Here is a 19,256-nt window from a genome sequence, read left to right on the forward strand (position 1 = left end):
ACGAGCTGGTCAGCGCCTTGCATGGCAGCCAATTGCAGTTGGTGTGTGTATGAATGGGTGAATGAGAAGCATCAATTGTACAGCACTTTGGATATATATGCACTATATAAATGCCAACCCATTTACCTGGTGAAAAAGGTCAGACAATTACATTTGGTTGTTTTCACTGCTGAACCTTCACTCAGTAAAATCCAATATGCTCACCAATCCATGTGATAATTCTGAGATATGTTTAGTCATTTTCAATGTTTACATAAATGCTTTAGGAATCAAACTGTCCAGATATGAATGTCAGTCACAGTCATTTCCCAAACTGAGGATAACCTGCTGTTTTGTCATCAGGCGCGTTCCATGAACATTCACAAATCAAACTATACATAGTGTTCGCATGTGTACGATGTACATTCGTTTGACATTTAACTAGACAAATAGCGTCATATAAGAATGTATAATAGCTGTTTTATTAACCCTGTAAAATGGTAGCCTACTTATCCTCAATTAACTTAATGTAATCAATTATTAAAGGGTCATCATCCATAATTTTACCAGCCATTCATTAAACCAGAAAGGTATCCGCTGGTGCATGAAACAGAATCCAGTTTGTCCAAAAAGCACATGGCTATGCCTTGACATCTAACATGGAAAACCCCATTGAAATAAAGAGAATTGTACTCGCGCTTAGGCGCATGCAGCTGTAAGCACAGTGCAGACAGCTTGTGGTCCTCCAGGTGCCGGTGTAGAATGCTCAAGTTTGATTGGTCCTGGGTAGCGGTGATCCTCTTGACAACCAGGGGCTGGGCAGAAGCATAAACTGGGTGGGAGACAACAACACAGAGAAGGGAGAAAACCAATTCCTGAAATATATAACTGAAGAATCGCCGAATAATTGTCCTTTACTCAATTTAGCAATAAGATCCCTTCTACAATTCATGTATTTGTAGAGACGATCAGGTGAGGTTTAAATCGGATTATTTGGTGATACTTTGGTCGCTAGGTGGTTAGGTATAGCGTCTGTCTAGGACATAAATTAGCTAGGTAGTTAGCTTGAGCTAATTACGCAAATGTTGCTTCTGTTTGTGTGGCCACCTTTCCCCATGATCTCCAATGATGTGTCACACGGGGCTATGCGGTGCGTATTGCAATCTGCGTAGTGTCATAGCTGTGCTGCTACGGTAGGTATTGATAACTCTGTTAGCCTGATATCTATCAAGCGTATAGTGTGGTAACCCGGCTTTGAGATCTGTAGCTAGCTAGCTATGAAGTTAGCCACATGCGTACTGACAGCCCTTTGAAATTATAAAAACTCAATGTGGGAGTTTAGCCTCCGAGCTAATGTTAGCTTGCATCATGAATCCAAATGCATGCATGTTGAATAAATAGACAACTTAACGAGCGAAATGACTGGAATGAAAAGCTGAAAGCTATCAGTACTCGTGAACGGTAGATTGTTTTTGATACTGGTCTCATTGGTTTCACACTACCAGATACTGCCCTGTTTTTAGATTTAGAAGAAAGGAATTACCCCTGTGCCGTCTAGGATAAAGGAAGCTAAGTTAGTTTGCTAGCCAAGACGGCAAATTAGTTATATTGTTTTGTAACAATTACTAGAATTACGGTTTCTAAAGAAATCAGTTAACAATAATTATGAACATTATCATCAAAGATAGGGTGTCTTCGCAGTTAATTCGTTTTAGACAGCAAGCTGTAAAACGCTCAGTGTTATTTTAATCAGGGATCAATCCGCGTTATTCCTTTGAACTAATATTTAACTAGCATGTGATAGATATTCATTATTCTATGTTGTGATGAAGACACTGAATCACTGAATTGTCATTTTGTGACATTCCTCACGGGACATGGATTCAGAGTGTAATGGGCAGACCAAAAACCACTAGGAGAGCTCCGATCCAAATAACAGCATTCAGCAAAAACAAGTGGTACGGTGAATAACATCAAGCCTAATATAGTCTCTGCGAGCACTTTATTAGGTATTTATTAGACCTGTTTTTTTTCTATCAAATCGTCTGCTGCTGTAGCCTATTCACTGAGAGTTATGATGCGTTGTGTGTTCAGAGATGCTGTTCTGCATACCACTGTTGTAATGTGTGGTTATTTGCGTTACTGTCGCCTTCCTGTCAGCTTCCACCAGTCTGTCAGTGAGTGTACAGTAATTGCAACAGCCAGCATCTCAAAAGATTTAGAGTTGCAGTTTACATACAATCTGATTGGTCTCGGTGTCAATAAATCTTCATATATGACTGAAAATAGTGATCAGGGAATTTTGTTTGTTATGAGAGATTAAACCCCTTTAGCCTATAACATATAACTCATGTTCTGATAATAAGATCATTTTCATGAAATGTTATTAATATGTCAGTATTAATAACCACCTAGTTGAAACTGATATTGTTCTCAGGAGTTTGGTGATAAAGCAGCTTGGGGCTGATTTAGACAGAATTGGATATTTAAGACATTTTTGACATGAAGTATTGTTACATTGTGAGGAATGCAGTGCTTTTGCTGAGATTTATCATTTAGTAAAGTAATATAAAACAAAAAGCCTCCATAAATAATGCAATTCAGATTTGTGCACTACTTTACTGGATTATATAAAATGTTGGATCATATCCTGCCTCCAGAGTAATGGAAGTTTACCTCCTAAATAGTCAGCAGAAATGTATCTGGATCGATGCTATGAATTGGAGTAGGCTACATTTTCACCAAGCGTAACCTGAAAGGGTGCTGCACAGCATGTGTTTACCTTTGACTTACCCTTTTCCGATGTGTACGTCACTTGACTTGTTTTGTTTTTGTGGTATTTTGGATTTTGCTCTCAATGTTTACACTACGAGCATATCCACGCTTCTCTGTTTGCAGTTGACACAGTATTCCTATCATTCGATCGCTCTTGCTTTTCTTTGACCTGTTTTAAGGCTGACACCATGACGGCGGAAGAGACCATCAATATCAAGGAGGTGGAGATCATTAAATTGATCCTGGACTTCCTCAACTCTCGCAAGCTGCACATCAGCATGCTGGCTCTGGAGAAGGAGAGCGGGGTCATCAATGGCCTCTACTCAGATGACATGTTGTTCCTTAGGTAGGTCTAGCACTGCTGTTCCTTAGGCAGGTCTAGCACTGCCATGCCTTAGGCAGGTCTGGCACTGCTGTTCCTTAGGTAGGTCTTGCACTGCTGTTCCTTAGGTAGGTCTTGCACTGCTGTTCCTTAGGTAAGTCTTGCACTGCTGCTCCTTAGGTAGGTCTAGCACTGCTGTTCCTTAGGCAGGTCTGGCACTGCTGTTCCTTAGTTAGGTTTAGCACTGCTCGTGGGCCAAATCACACCCAAATGAGTGCCCCATTAGCCCACTGGGATTCCAGTGATCCTGGGACAATGTTCACTATGTATGATGTTTAACTATGTATGACGCCCTGGAATGTCTGTTCAGTGCAGCTAAGGTCTGTGATGTGACATGATTGCAAAACTCAGTTAAAGCTCCATCCTGCACTCATAGAAGATATGAGGAAATTTGTTCTCCTGATTTATGTGATATTGTGACTGTAGTCTTGTTCTTTATTAAATGGGCGGTTAATTTTCTTGCTTCCCTTACAGTGCTGTGAAAAGTATTTGCCTCCTCCCTGATTTCCTCTATTATTGCGTATTGATGGTTTCAGGTCTTTAGGCAAACTGTAATATTAGAAAGGCGCAATCTGAGTAATCACAAAATAGATTTTGAAAATCATTATTTCATTTATTTAATGAAAAACATTATAAAACACCGATATCTCCCATGTGAAAGACGGATTGCTCCCTTAGTTACTCAATCAACCAATTAACCAAATATAATTGATCATTAGGTTTATGTAATTAACACTGCCAGGCTTGATTGCAGCCAGCCCTGTTGAATCTGAACCTCACTCATATGGGAATGTACCATCCGAGTGAAGTAGTCACCACAAATTTTATTCAAGCACATTATGCCACTATCTGTGAAATTACAGAAGAAATTAAGAAAAATAAATTGTTGAAATATATCAGTCTGGAAAGGGCTACAAAGTCCTGACTTGAACTCAATAGAGATGCTGCAGCAGGACCTGAAATTAGCAGGTCATGCTCAAAAACCTACCAATTTGTCTGAATTAAAGCTGTAAAAAATTCTGCCCAACAATGTATAAGACTGATACCAAATTCTAGCTAGCAATTGGTTGCATTTATTGCTGATGAAAGTGGTGCAACCAGTTATTAAGTTTACGCAGGCAATTACTTTTTTTTAAGATGTGGGTATTTCGTGACTTTTTTTCATTAAATAAAATAATTTTAAAATGTGATTTGTGTTTAATTGGGTATAAAATTACATTTTGTCTAAAGATCTAAAACCATTCAGTGTGACAAATGTGCAGTAATTGAGGAAAGTAGGAATGGGAAAATAGTTTTTAATTGCACTGTACAAAGAAGTGCTGTTGGTAGGTCCTGTCAGCAAGTTGTTACATTATTTCAGTTATTTAGGTGATGCTTTTATCCAAAGCAACTTACAGTTGACTAGACTAAGCAGGGGCCAGTCCCCCCTGGTGCAATGTGGGGTTAAGTGCCTTGCTCAAGGGCCCTACAGCTGCATTGATCTTATTGTGGCCACACTGGGGTTAAATGGGGGCCTTCCAGTTAAATGGCTTTGTAGTATATGATATTTACTCATATGTTTATTAATCTCTGTCCAGGCAACTGGTACTGGATGGCCAGTGGGATGAGGTCCTTCAGTTTATACAACCATTGGAGTGCATGGATAAGTTTGACCGAAAGAGGTAAGTGAGATACTATCACAGCTGATGCTTGTAGTCATGGTAATATACACAGAACTCTAATTGCTCACGAGAGTGGTTCTTACAGATATTCCCTGAGCATTAATTTTAATAGGTAGACAATTCCCATTTGCGATTATGACCTGTGGTATCAGTATAGGGAATCCAAGCTGTATTGTAGGCAATCACATTTAGCGGATGATTAGGTAACTAGATGTAAATAAATTGGCTGATATAATTCAGCAATGACATATTTGGGATAGAGGAACCCTGTGTAAGACAGCCGTTAGTAACCCCAACCCCATTTTCTGCTCTGTCACCTTTTAATGAAGGCGAATATGCAATTCACGTGCAATGGGCCAGTAGCCAGTTATTGTGTCTATGGCCTGAGAAACAGTGTCTGTGTGGTGTGCTTCTGTAATGATCATCGCATATGTTCCAGGTTCCGCTACATCATCCTGAAGCAGAAGTTTCTGGAAGCCCTGTGTGTGAATAATGCCATGTCGGCAGACGACGAGCCTCAGCATGTAAGTGTGGGAGTGCCAGACCATCTCTGCCTCAGTTAGCTCTTATGTCAGAACAGGCGTTGCTCTAACACTGTATTTACAGTACACTGTAGTTGGTGAATTGCATTCCTTTCAGTGCGTTCCGCACACACACAAGCCTAATTTAAAGGTCATTTGCTGCCCTACCTGTTTGATAGAGCTTTTATGTTGATAAGATCCTAGCACTTCTTTCCACTTATTTGCCGTATTGAGGGGTGCTCTTTTCTCCTGTTCCGCTACTTTTACACAGTATTTTTCCCCATGCTGTAAATGTGTGTTCCCTTGTGAGACGGTGCATCTCTGAACGACTTCTGTAGAAGCGTGTGCATCACAATTTGTGCCCTTGAGAACACAGTATCACCCCATTTGTTTTTTTGGTAACATACGAAATTTGAAGCTGTGCTGAATTCTGCAGTTGTGACTTCAGTAGACTGACAGCGTTGTTGACAGCTTCTATTCTATTGGCTGTGTCAATGTATTCATTGTCTCTGACGGGCAGTGAGCAGAACTAACAGGGACGGCCTGTGTTAAAGAACCAGTACATTTCTGAAGCCATGGTAGAGTGGAGGATATTCAGTGAAATATTTGTTTTCAGTAAAGCCAGGTTCTGGCGAGTCATTTATCAAAGCCCTGCCCTGCTGCAGCTTTTGGGTACATTCTTTCTCATACACCTTTGCATATAAAACTGGTTTAGTTGTAGGTAATAAAACTGGTTTAGTTGTAGGTAATAAAGCAGGATCTGTCATTTGAATTATACTTAGGGTCAGTAGTCACAGTGAGAGTGTTGCACAGGGCGTGATGTTGCCTTGTAAGATTCAGGCCTTTCTCCCAGGCTTGGTAATGTTAGAAAATGCAAATCTTCCTTTTGTTATTTTTATCCTGCATGGGCTAGCGTTGAGATTTTCTTGTAGTAACCCAGTTTTATATTGTACTGTATGTTCTCCCTACTTCCCAGCTGCCTGTGCTAAACTTATAAACTGCTGTGTTAAACAAAACCACACACACAAGTCTTGGTGTAAATCACAAGTCACATATTAATAGAATTCTTTTTTGAATTCCAGTTTAAATATTTTGTGATGCATATGCTAACTCTTTCAGTCCCAAACCCAATATGAAGTGGCTCCACCCAAAACGGTTTTGGCTTAGGTTGAGAAAATTGAGAAAGTAAGGAGTTAATAGGGGCTCAAAACAATAGTGATTAGTTGAAAAGGTCGAGAGTGCCGTATGGCACTCTTGGGATTTTACGGTAGTTACACTTGAATGCAATTGGGACTGAAAGGGCTCATTGTCACTCAATCTCAATGTGTCACAGCAAATCGAAGACACCGCAGGGTTGAGTGATTATATTACCGAGGGGCGTTTCCCTCTCCGTCTCGCCCTGCAGCTGGAGTTCACCATGCAGGAGGCGGTGAAGTGCCTCCACTCCCTGGAGGAGTTCTGCCCCTCCAAGGAGGACTACAGCAAGCTGTGCCTGCTCCTGACGCTGCCCCGCCTCACCGAGCACGCCGAGTTCCGGGACTGGAGCCCCAGCACGGCGCGGGCGCACTGCTTCGAGGAGGCCTGCGTCATGGTGGCCGAGTTCATCCCGGCCGACCGCAAGCTGAGCGAGGCCGGCTTCAAGGCCAGCGGCAACCGCCTCTTCCAGCTGCTCATCAAGGGCGTGCTGTACGAGTGCTGCGTGGAGTTCTGCCAGAGCAAGGCCACGGGCGAGGAGATCACGGAGAGCGAGGTGCTGCTGGGCATCGACGTGCTTTGCGGGAACGGTTGCGACGACCTGGACCTCAGCCTGCTGTCGTGGCTGCAGAACCTCCCGCCCGGCGTCTTCTCCTGCGCCTTCGAGCAGAAGGTGCTGGACATCCACGTGGACCGGCTGGCCAAGCCGGCCAAGGCGGCCTACGCGGACCTGCTCACGCCGCTGGTCAGCAAGCTGTCGCCACACCCGGCCTCGCCCCTGCGCCGGCCCCAGTCGGCCGACGCCTACATGTCCCGCTCGCTCAACCCGGCCCTGGACGGCCTCTCCCACGGGCTGTCCAATCAGGGCAAGCGGGCGGCGGAGCTGGGGGGCAAGGCCTCGCCCATGTCGCACTCCTTCGCCAACTTCCAGTACCCCGGGGCGCCCGGGGCAAGCCGCGGACTGATGCCCGAGCAGTCGGACTGTCGGCGCATTTACGAGGAGTCTCCGGAGAGGTATCCGTCCATAGGGCAGGGGTCATCAACTCTTACCCTCAAATCCAAATCCAGTCCTGGTTTTATTTTCTCCCGGCGAATTAGCACTACCAATTGGCCAGACTGTCTTCACATCCGACTCCCAGGGTGCAAAGGGGAAAGTGGGTGGAAAACCAGCAGTTCTTGGCCCTTGCGGACAGCAATTTGACGATCCCTGCCATAGGGGAACCACGCATTCACTGTGAATTTAATTCCCTCACTTACAATTTGTAATAAAGCATTGTGATATTCAGAGAGGCATGGATGGCTATTGCCGTTGCATATTGTGTGTGTGTATGTGAACACACGTCCTGAGGTGCTAGCCTTCAGGAGAGGTTGACCTATAAAGAAAGGGATAAATGCATTTCTCTCTGCATTGCAGTGTAGAATTATTGCTCCGGCATCTTGGTTGTACTGTCCCTGACTAAGGCTTTTCACAGCCTAAACAGTGCAGCCAGCAGAAAAGTGTGGCTTTATTCATTCCTCCATGATGTTCAAAGAGGGATGGTTTGTTTGGGTGGACCGTCTTGCCTCAGGAGAATGCACTGCATGTTTTTGGCATGTCAGGCTATATTGTTTGTGTTCACTTTGAGGTCAGGTTATATTGCTGTCGTCCGTGTGCATATCTGAAGATTAAGAGGAGCAGCTAAGGTTAAAGTGCTGTGTAGAGAAGCATGCGCCAGCAGGGCCCCATGATCAAAGTCTTACCACTGCGGTCACTGGACTGATACTCAAAGCGTTGACCAAGGTTAACAGCGGTGAGCCTGTCACAGTAGCAGATTGATGTCCATGGTGATTTCCTGTCCCTCTGTTCCAGGATGGGCTCCTCGGTGGACAGGAAGCTGGGTTCGGTGGCCCCCCTCACTCCGCGGCCCTCCTCGGCCCCCGGCGGCGAGGCTCCGGCCCCTGGCTCGTCTGAGAGGAACGAGGTAACCGTGCGGTCAAAACCATGAGGGCAGACGGCTGTGTTGTGCTTGATGTTACTACCTAAGTGAACGCTATTCTACCCTCTAAACCTAGAGTTGCTCTAATGGACCTATTTCAGTTATGGTTGCCTTTCCCCAAATCTCCTGCAGACAGAGTATATAATTTATTAATAAAATTTCATTTTTTATTGTATTATTCTTGAGTGAGACCAAGAGGGGGGTAAAAAAAGGTACAGGTGAGCCTTGAGCCCTGGTCTCCTGCATGAGAGACAATCACACTAACCTGCTGGGGGTCTGAGCTGCCATTACAGTATATGAGGCTGCTCTCCTGATTCCCCTGACTCCTCTGGCCTCTCCCCGGGAGCTCACTAGAACCGGCGTAGCAGTGGGATAGACCTGCATACTGTATCCTGAGTTCCCCCCATCCCTGCTGGCGGAGGTGTACTGCAGAGCGGGGCGTTTGGTTTCCCCCTCTCTAACTTTAATGGCTCATAAATCTCCACACTGATTCATGAAGAGCCGCTCAGAGCACTGCGTCTGCTGTGAACCGAACCCTGACTCACTGCTCCTGTACTCCTGTTACTGTCTCACCACACGGCTGGGAGCTCAGCAGCAGGGACATAGAGCTTCACAGAACAGGCCTTTTACTGAATGTGTGCTTTTAGCCTAGCGAGCTGTGCTCGGTCACTGTCTGTTACCCGCATCGCAACATTGTCTGTTACTCGCATCGCAACACTGTCTGTTACTCGCATCGCAACATTGTCTGTTACTCGCATCGCAACATTGGATTGGAGACCCAGTGGTTTCCTGCTGTTGAATGGTCAGGTTTTGTGTGAAAGTGCTTGTGTGTGTGTGTGAATGTGCATGCGCACGTGTGTGTGTGCGCGCGTGTGCGTGAATAAGTGTGTGCGTGTGTTAATGTGTGTGGCGAGCATGAAGCACGGGCATGTGAATGCGTGTGCTCGCTGTGTACGTGCACGTGTGTGTGTTGGTCTCCTCTGAAGGGGCCGTTTTTGGATACTCTAGCGGGTTGGGCAGGCAGCCAGCTCATCCCCGCTTGAGACTGAGCCGATCTGATGGCACAGGGGAAGCAGAGGGGACGGCCGGGAAGCCGTCTGTCCTCAGGCCTCCCGAAGTCAAAGGCTGCAGAGTATCCCCTTCCACCGGCGAGACTCCGCTCACTGACTGCCTCCATTCATGGGCACGAGTGCTGAAACCCACCCCGCTCCTCTTCCTGTTCAGAGCCGTAATGGCGGTGCCCCTGCCGCGCGCCGTATTTGATACGCTCAAAGCCCCATTAGCCGGGAATGTGCGGGGATGTTAGTGGAGATACGATTACATTGTACGGAGCTGCTTCTCAGGAGCTGTCGTAGCTCCAGTAATTGTTTGTAATGGCAGGTGTAATTTGTCGTTAAGTAATGATCCTCTTTCAGGTCCCTCTCTGTGTGCTACCCAGTTGGGACTCTATGAGCTTGTATGAGAAAACAGGGTTGATATATTAGCCTACACAGATGGCTGTGGATTAGATTTATTTGATGTCTGTTTATTCAGTTGTGCTATCTGTGCTGCCTTGAATTAATCCAAACCTCCATTGTTAATTCTGGAATGTTTACAAAAGGTAGCAGATGGGGTGGGGGTTAATAATCAGAAGACAAATGACTGTATTCAAGCATGTTTGATCTATGAATGATGTTTATTGGTGAAATCCCATTCAGGTGTAGAGCGCTGACTGCAAAGAGCTGCTTTTACTGTGTAAGCCCGTCCCATTGTGCAGACATTCTCCTTTATATGTGGCAGAGCAGGGCTGATCCTACTTACGTTCTTGTGTGTGTGTGTGTGTGTGTGTGTGTGTCTGTATGCGTGTGTGTGCATGTGTATCTGTATGTCCCTGTGTGTGTGTCTATGTGTCCCTGTATGTGGTGATTATATGTGTGCGTGTGTGTCCTTGGGTGTGTGCGTGCCCGTGTATCCCTTTCTGTGTGTGTGTGTGTGTGTACATGTGTTTATGTGTATGTTTACGTGGGGGCTCATGCGTATATGCTCGGCCGTGTGCGTACACGTGTATTTATATGTGTATGTACCTGCATGTGTATTCACGCATGTGCGTGTGTATTTATATACATGTCCGTGTGTGTGTGTGTGTGTGTGTGTGTGCGCTCAGCTGCGGGACTCCTCAGACCAGTTCCAGGAGTACTACAGGCAGCGTCTGCGCGTGCAGCAGCACCTGGAGCAGAAGGAGCAGCAGAGACAGCTCTACCAGCAGATGCTCCTGGAGGGAGGCGTCAACCAGCAGGAGGGCCCAGACAGCCAGCACAACCTCACCGACAAGTTCCTCAACCGGTCAGCGACCCCGCCTCCCCCTCTGCCTTTACGCCCTGCTCTCGTCAAAGAAGAGCGCTGAAAACACTGAACCGCAACGCTCCAGACACTATCCCCCTGAGCTGCCTCCTAATCCCAGAATTCATTACGCTCCCGTATTTGGCGCCCGTGCCTTGGGACGCACGCCAGGGTGTTGTCAGGTCAGGGGCTGGTGTTCGCACAGGGGTTCACTGTCAGGGAAATGGAGGAACGGTTTATCCTTTTGGATATGTTTCATAAACCTGGAGGGTATTTTCCAAATCACTTGATTCTATGCAAGGTCGTTAAAGATTTGTCATCGTAGACAGATCTTTTCCGAATGTTGCGACAGCGCTTTGTGGGACTAGGTGATTAAAATGGGTGTTGAATGAATCCCTGTGCCAGGGGAATCCCCCCCCCCCCCCCAGTCTGCAGTGGTGTTCGGTCCTCACGAAACTGGAGAAGCATGAATGACTTTTTTTCTTGTTGCGTTGCGCTCAGTCTTTCTTTAACGGGAGATGAATAAACGGGAAGTTTATTTTTGCCATGGTTTGACACAGGTTAAGCGTGTACGTGTGCATGAGGCTTAGAGACAGGAAATCCGATGGCATTATAGACTTCATTTGAAGGCATATATCATTTGAATCATTTGTTTATTTAGCAACCGCTCTTATGAAGAAAAACTTAATGACAGCATAATGGCATGAAGTATGAGAGAGAAAGAGATGGACAGAGTTATATGCATACAAATATCCAACCAGTAAGCAATGGGAATTCTCACACCCCGTTATGATGGTTAGCTCTTATATGAGTAGAATCTAGGGTATATAATCTGGATGTGCAGGTCTCTTCTATGTGGGTTAGATGTACATGAGATATATAATGTGTTTTTCAGACCAAATTTCAGAATGGGGAAGACAAACACAGCTCAGAATGGTGCCTTACAGGGTGGTTTTAATATCTCAGAAGCTGCTGGTCTTTCACGCAGTTTGCAGATGCCTTGTTAATGAGAGAGGCCCGGGATAAGGGCCAGACTGATCTAAGCTGACAGGAAGCTGCACATGGGGGTTTATAATGGAGTATATAATGTGGGTATATGTGCAGGTCCCTCCTGTATGGGTTAGCTGTACAAGGCATATGCACTCAGTGAGCACTTTATTAGGTATTTATTAGACATATTTTTAGACTGTTGTAATGTGTGGTTATTTGCATTACTGTCACCTTCCTGTCAGCTTTGACCAGTCTGGCCCTTCTCCTCTGACATCTCTCATTAGCAAGGTGTTTCTGTCTGCAGAACTACTGCTCACTGGATTTATTATTATCCATCCATCCATCCATTATCTGAACCCGCTTTTCCTGATTTATTATTATTATTTTTAAAAATTTGGGCACCATTCTTTGCAAACTCTAGAAACAAGTATGTGTGAAAATCCCAGTTCATCAGTTTCTGAGATGCATCTTGTGTGCCACCAACAATCCAACAATGACAATCATATTTTTCCCCATTCTAATGGTTGATGTGAACATTAACTGAAGCTCCTGACCCGTATCTACATGATTATATGCATTGCACTGCTGCCACACGACCATGGTAGGTGTAATAAAGTAAAAATGTTCCTAATAAAGTTCTGGGTGAGTGTATAATGGAGACGTAATGTGGGTGGGTGCGCAGGTCTATACAGAAGCTGGAGGAGCTGAATGTTGGTATGGAGGAGGTGCAGCCTGTGCGGAACGGGAAGGCAGTGAATGTGGCCCACGCCCCGGCCAGTGACGTCACTCTGACGCCCGAGCCGGGGAAGGCGCCGGACAGCGCCGATGTGGTCAGCAGCACCCCCCACAGGGCCGGAGGGCGTGGCATGCCCCCCCTGGACGAGTCGCCTGTCCTGGTCTCACAGAGGTGAGCAGGGACGTCCTCACTTACTACACTGCACTTGTTCCTATACTGATATTTTAGTTTTCAGAAAACAAGACTTTGAAAAATATGGCACATTCGTTTGGTTTGATACTATTTTGTTAAAATGTATTGAATAATTTACTTGTCCTTGTGCCTGCATCTACTCACTGTGTGTTTGTGTGTGTGTGTGTGTGTGTGTGTGTGTGTGTCTTACAGTGTGCAGAAGGACAAAGTCGCAGAGCCGATTGACACAGGATGCTCTCCTACACGGACAACTCTGTCTCAGGAGGTCGGTCTCCACAATAATCATGTGACTAGTGGGAATCTCAGACAAAAGTATAACGATAAAGCATTTACTCACAGATATGATGTATTGTCTAGTAATAATAATAATAATTTGTCATTTAGCCGACGCTTTTGCCAAAGCAACAATTGATTAGACTAAGCAGGGGACAATCCCCCCTGGAGCAATGTGTGGGCAACCTTTTTGGCCACTACATTGTTCTAGAGCATGGTCCTGTCTTATATGGAGATTGATTGACTAATAGAATACATGTGGAAAATCGTTTTTATCTCAGAAGAGTGTCCTCGGCTTACAGCACTAACAGAGTGTTCCGTGATTGGCTCAGGGGGACAAGCCCAAGGCTCAGTTTGTGGCCATCAACACACTGGAGGACACGCAGGCCGTGCGGGCTGTGGCCTTCCACCCCACGGGGACTCTCTACGCCGTGGGCTCCAATTCAAAAACACTGCGGGTCTGTGCTTATCCGGACGTGCTCGACACCAGGTACAGTAGCCCCCGCCGTCTCCTCAGGCTGGTCACTTTCAGACCGCTCAGGTCCACCCTCTTCACAAGGACTCGCGTGAGCTGTGCATTGTTTGACTACTTCCACTGGGGGAAGTTCAGACGCTGCCTCCACTGTCCCACAGTGTCTGGCCTTTCAGTTCCAAGCCTGATATGAAGTGGCTCCACTTTGAAAAGAAAATTGGGGCTCAAAACGACAGTGTAGCAGTCATTTTGATTGGTTGAAAAGGTATAAGGAAAAGAGTGCCATATGGTTATGCTTGGGACTGAAAGGGTTGATGATGCAATGGTAGTATGGCTATCTGGGTTCACTCTTTCACAGATCTTGGTGTTAAGCACTGGACGGGTTTCTGTCAGTGCGGCAATGTTTTGGTTCTAATCTTTACCGTTTGGTATAGGTGTCAGTGCAGTTCTTCTTTGTCTCCTCAGTGGGTCAGAGTGCATTAAGCAGCCAGTCGTTCGCTTCAAGAGGAACAAGCATCACAAGGGCTCCATATACTGCGTAGCCTGGAGCCACTGCGGCCAGCTGCTGGCTACCGGCTCCAACGACAAGTACGTCAAAGTGCTGCCCTTCAACGCTGACACCTGCAATGCCACAGGTAAGACTCTGAGGACAAAGAGAGAGTACATAGACCCCTCGCTGGCATGACAGCCAGCTGATGCACTCTTTGGCTTCCAAAGTCAATTGAGACGAGTACTGGTGTGAGCTATAAGCCTTGGGTAGATTGATTGCCTTCGATGTGTGCACACCCACAGGCCCAGACCTGGAGTTCAGCATGCACGACGGCACCATCCGAGACCTGGCCTTCATGGAGGGCCCGGAGAGCGGGGGGGCCATTCTGATCAGCGCCGGCGCTGGAGACTGCAACATCTACACCACCGACTGCCAGAGGGGCCAGGGTCTGCACGCGCTCAGTGGGCACACAGGTACCAGCACACTAACACAGCTCAGGATTACTGCTGATATCACCACACAGCACTGCACACTAACACAGCTCAGGATTACTGCTGATATCACCACACAGCACTGCACACTAACACAGCTCAGGACTACTGCTGATATCACCACACAACATTGCACACACTAACACAGCTCAGGATTACTGCTGATATCACCATGCAACACTGCACACTAACACAGCTCAGGATTACTGCTGATATCACCACACAGCACTGCACACTAACACAGCTCAGGATTACTGCTGATATCACCACACAGCACTGCACACTAACACAGCTCAGGATTACTGCTGATATCACCACACAATACTGCACACTAACACAGCTCAGGATTACTGCTGATATCACCACACAACAATGCACACTAACACAGCTCAGGATTACTGCTGATATCCCCACACAACAACGCACACAAACACAGGATTACTGCTGATATCACCACACAGCACTGCACACACTAACACAGCTCAGGATTACTGAGGGAGCCTTTCAGGCTGAGGTTGAGAATGTATGCCCGGTTTTCAGGTCACATCTTGTCCCTGTACACCTGGAGTGGCTGGATGATCGCTTCGGGCTCCCAGGACAAGACGGTGCGGTTCTGGGACTTGCGAGTACCCAGCTGTGTACGGGTGGTGGGGACGACCTTACATGGCACAGGTGCGTGGCCGTAGGCTTTAGCCAGCCCCCCAGACAGAGTCAGACATCATAATACAGGGTCTGCTGGGTGGCTCATTCGGTCTCTAAATATCAGATGATGTGCATTTAATGTAACCTACCAGTTGAACCAATTCCGATGGAACAAAACCCCAGAAGTATTATGGCCCTCTCAAACCCAGATTTACCTCTTAAGCCTGATTTATACTTCTGCGTCGAGTCTACGCGTAGCCTGTGGTTGTGCACTTGTGGACAAGCACTTTTACAGTTCTTTGTGAACTCTGTCATTGTTTTCAGCCACCATTAATTTAATGAAAGTAAGATCCATACAGTTAATTGCAAATGATTATGGGATATAATGACGACGAAAAGGGCCACGCAGACCCCAACGCACAAGTATAAATGCTCTCAATGGGGTAGGGTGATTGCGTAGGCTCGACACAGGAGTATAAATCAGGCTTTAGTTTAGCAGGAATAACACCTGTAGCTGTAATTATTGTATACGTCCACCAGGGGTCACTGTATACATTTTTACATTACATTACATTATTGGCATTTGGCAGACGCTCTTATCCAGAGCGACGTACAACAAAGTGCATACCCATAACCAGGGACATTTCTCTCCTTTCAGCAAAATGAGCTTGATTTACTTTAAGGTGTGGTTGCGCACTCAGTGCTAAAGAATGGTCTTTGTGAACCGTGGGAAGGCAGACAGAGCAGCAGAAGCAGGCGGAGCCCTAATGGCTGTGCCGCTCCCTCCCTCCCTCCACAGGCAGTGCCGTGGCGTCTGTAGCGGTAGACCCCAGCGGGCGGCTCTTGGCCACGGGCCAGGAAGACTGCAGCTGCATGCTGTATGACATCAGAGGGGGCAGGATGGTGCAGACGTACCGCCCCCACACCAGCGATGTGCGCTCGGTCCGTTTCTCCCCTGGGGCTCACTACCTGCTCACCGGCTCCTACGACAACAAAGTCATCATCACTGACCTGCAAGGTACGGTCTTACAGCAAGGGAGTGAGGGAGTGTGCATATCAGCCCTTATACACCAAGGGAGTGTGCATATCAGCCCTTATACACCAAGGGAGTGTGCATATCAGCCCTTATACACCAAGGGAGTGTGCATATCAGCCCTTATACACCAAGGGAGTGTGTATATCAGCCCTTATGCACCAAGGGAGTGTGCATATCAGCCCTTATGCACCAAGGGAGTGTGCATATCAGCCCTTATACACCAAGGGAGTGTGCATATCAGCCCTTATACACCAAGGGAGTGTGCGTATCAGCACTCATGCACACTCCCTCACTCCCTTGGTGTTTATCAGCCCTCATACACCAAGGTCTGGACTATAGAAAAATAAAAATAAAAAAAGGTTCCAAGGAGCACATGGTTGAAAACTTTAGGTGCGCACTAATGCATTCCAGTTGGTACAAGTGCACCTAAATTATTTGTCCAGTTCACACCCATGAGGTTTGAAGAACACGTTCCTAAAATAGGAGCACTGTAGAGTCCTGCACTCACAAGATAAGGAGAGTGAGGAAAGCCACCCAATGCCTTGTTTTCTTGCAACATGAAAACATTGTGTTGTTCAGTGAATGAATAAGCTAACTTCAAGCCTGTTACTTAGAGAGCACGTGTGGTTATGAGCACATTGTGTTGAATGTCCAGTGTGAGCGCGATAACCCCACATTCTTACTCCTGTTGCCTACATGTCCTCAGGGGACCTGACCAAGCAGCTGCCCCTGACGGTGGTGGGAGAGCACGGGGACAAGGTGATCCAGTGCAGGTGGCACACACAGGACCTCTCCTTCCTGTCCTCCTCTGCAGACAGGACAGTCACACTGTGGGCCCACAACCCATAGGGTCGGTGCAGTGTGAGCACTGGCCAGAAGAAGCACAGTGACCCTCCCCGTCCTCTAACCTCCATCCCGCACTGACATTCACCTTCCCCTCCACCATCCCTTCTCACATCAACAAACAAGGCCATCTCATCCTGCTGGCAAAGGCACAAGGAAGTGGAGTTTGTGTGTGTGTACGTGTGTGTGTACGTGTATGTGTATGTGTGTGCGCGCACATGTGAGTCCACTGTTGTGCTGATGGTGATGTCGTCATTCTGAGCACGTTTATGCTTCTGTGACTGACTGTTTAAATTGTACATAAAGGCCACTCCTGTAAAGTTGAGTGCTAATTGTTTTCAGCACTAACCTTAATGCTTTCCTAAACCATGAAGGACGGCTCGTCATGTGAACCCACAGCAGAGTAGCTTTGAATAAATGGGTGAAAATTTAAATCAGACCATGTTGTGTTAATCACATGGCGCCTTGAGAAGATAGTGTCCATAGACCGCTACACTCAGTGAGCACTTTATTCGGTATTTATCAGACTTATTTTTTAGACATATTAAGTCCTCTGCTGCTGTAGCCAATCCACTTACAGGTGGATATGTGTTGTGTGTTCAGAGATGCTCTTCTGCATACCACTCTTGTAATGTGTGGTTATTTGCATTACTGACACCTTCCTGTCAGCTTCCACCAGTCCAGCCCTTCTCCTTTAACCTATCAATAACAAGGCGTTTCTGCCCACAGACCTGCTGCTTACTGGATGTTTTTTGTTGTTCACTCCATTCTCTGCAAACTCTAGAGACTATTGTGCATGAAAATCCCAGGAGATTATCAGTTTCTGAGATACTCAAACCACCCTGTCTGGCACCAAAAATCATCCCGTGGTCAAAGTCACTTAGATCACATTTGTTCCCCATTCTGACATTTGGTCTGAACAACAGCTGAACCTCTTGACCACGTCTGCATGCTTGTATGCATTTAGTTGCTGCAACATGATTGGCTGATTAAATATTTGCATTAACAAGCTGATGTACAGGTCTACCTAATAAAGTGATCACTGACTATATAGCACTTTAGTTTGTCACATTTTTAAAAGGCTTGAAACTAAATTCTGAACAATGGCATTGCCCTTTATTTAGTGCACTGTTTTCCATGGTGTACTTAATGGTGTGTGTTTCTGGTTGTGTAAGAAAAGGGTGGTGCGCTGTGACCGGCTGTCAAGTATGGCCATAGGTGCTGATGAAATGGAAATGCTTGTTGCTCTAGACTTATTGGTTCCCAGGCTTCTTTAACGCGATTCTTTGGAAAGGTGTTAAGGAAGCATTGTTTTAGTTGAAATATCCATTTTGTGATTTTAAAGGCGTGCAGTAAGCTATCAGTTCTCACAAGGCTCCTTTTAAAAAAAGCATTCTTGCTGAAATGGTATGTCAGCTAAATACCAACAAAGAATGACATTTAATTGCTTTTGGTGGGTCATTCTGACATAAATAAAAACGGAAAGCAACACTTTCGTATTCAGTTATGAGTAATTAGGAAACTAATGGCAGACCGCCTGTGGTGGCAAATGTCGGTTATGCAGTAGGTCTTCATTTTAATGGGAGTTTGCCTATGTAAAAAAATGACATTTTACACTAAATAAAATGTGGAAAAGAGCATGGCATCCCACTGGCATATTTGCAAGGAAGAAAAAAAAGAACCCGCTACCTTTTCTCCCGTACTGTTTTAAGTCTGCACTTTCTTTAGGGAACAACAACCACAGTTGATGTTTCTCACCAAATTGTACTGAATGTAATGCCTAATAATTTATTTTCTTGTATAATATTTTATGTTTAACTTAAAAACCAAAATAAAGGGAATTGTTATTACATTATATAGTGTGGTGTGTGTTTGCGTCCATCTTAAACCTGCCGGTGCTCTTCTTTTATGAACCCTGATAAAAAGTGATGGACATAATGGTCCGTAAAATCTCTCCGCTGCCATTTCAGCTTAATAAATACCTGTTTGAACCAAAAGCTCTGCTTTTTAACATTTTGATTTTCTCGTCAAATAAAACCAATAGAACATTCTAATCACATATTTCAGAAATTACACCTCAAGAGGTTTATATATTTTTCACTTTATAAATTATTCAGCATTTCAGAACTATTCAATAATTCAGTGTCAGTATTAAATATCTGCAACATAACAGAATCTTGTTTCGTAGGTCCATTTACTGTTATTTCACAGAGGCTGTGAATGCTTTCTTTTTAGTGCCAGCACCTGGAGAGTGGGGTGGCACTGGCCAGAATGGGACCAGCAA

At 45.7% G+C, this 19,256-nt stretch overlaps 1 protein-coding gene across 6 annotated transcripts; it reads left to right on the forward strand.

The window, feature by feature from the left end:
- Positions 1-795: 795 nt before the first annotated feature.
- LOC133126772 (WD repeat-containing protein 47-like) lies at positions 796-18,827 on the forward strand. 6 transcript variants are annotated; one of them, XM_061239108.1, is made up of 15 exons: positions 796-951; positions 2,934-3,100; positions 4,714-4,797; positions 5,237-5,321; positions 6,724-7,526; positions 8,362-8,473; positions 10,632-10,810; positions 12,480-12,704; positions 12,918-12,990; positions 13,331-13,488; positions 13,936-14,105; positions 14,263-14,433; positions 14,992-15,123; positions 15,893-16,111; positions 16,836-18,827. In XM_061239108.1, the coding sequence occupies exons 2-15, from the start codon at positions 2,943-2,945 to the stop codon at positions 16,976-16,978; spliced, it is 2,712 nt and encodes a 903-aa protein (XP_061095092.1). In that variant the 5' UTR covers positions 796-951; positions 2,934-2,942; the 3' UTR covers positions 16,979-18,827. The 6 variants fall into 6 exon arrangements, with proteins under 6 accessions (XP_061095092.1, XP_061095096.1, XP_061095093.1 ...); XM_061239112.1 differs by lacking the exon at positions 796-951 and adding an exon at positions 1,016-1,129; XM_061239109.1 differs by lacking the exon at positions 796-951 and adding an exon at positions 1,047-1,172.
- Positions 18,828-19,256: the final 429 nt, after the last annotated feature.

Source organism: Conger conger, chromosome 4 (assembly GCF_963514075.1).
Source record: "Conger conger chromosome 4, fConCon1.1, whole genome shotgun sequence".
NCBI lineage: Eukaryota > Metazoa > Chordata > Actinopteri > Anguilliformes > Congridae > Conger > Conger conger.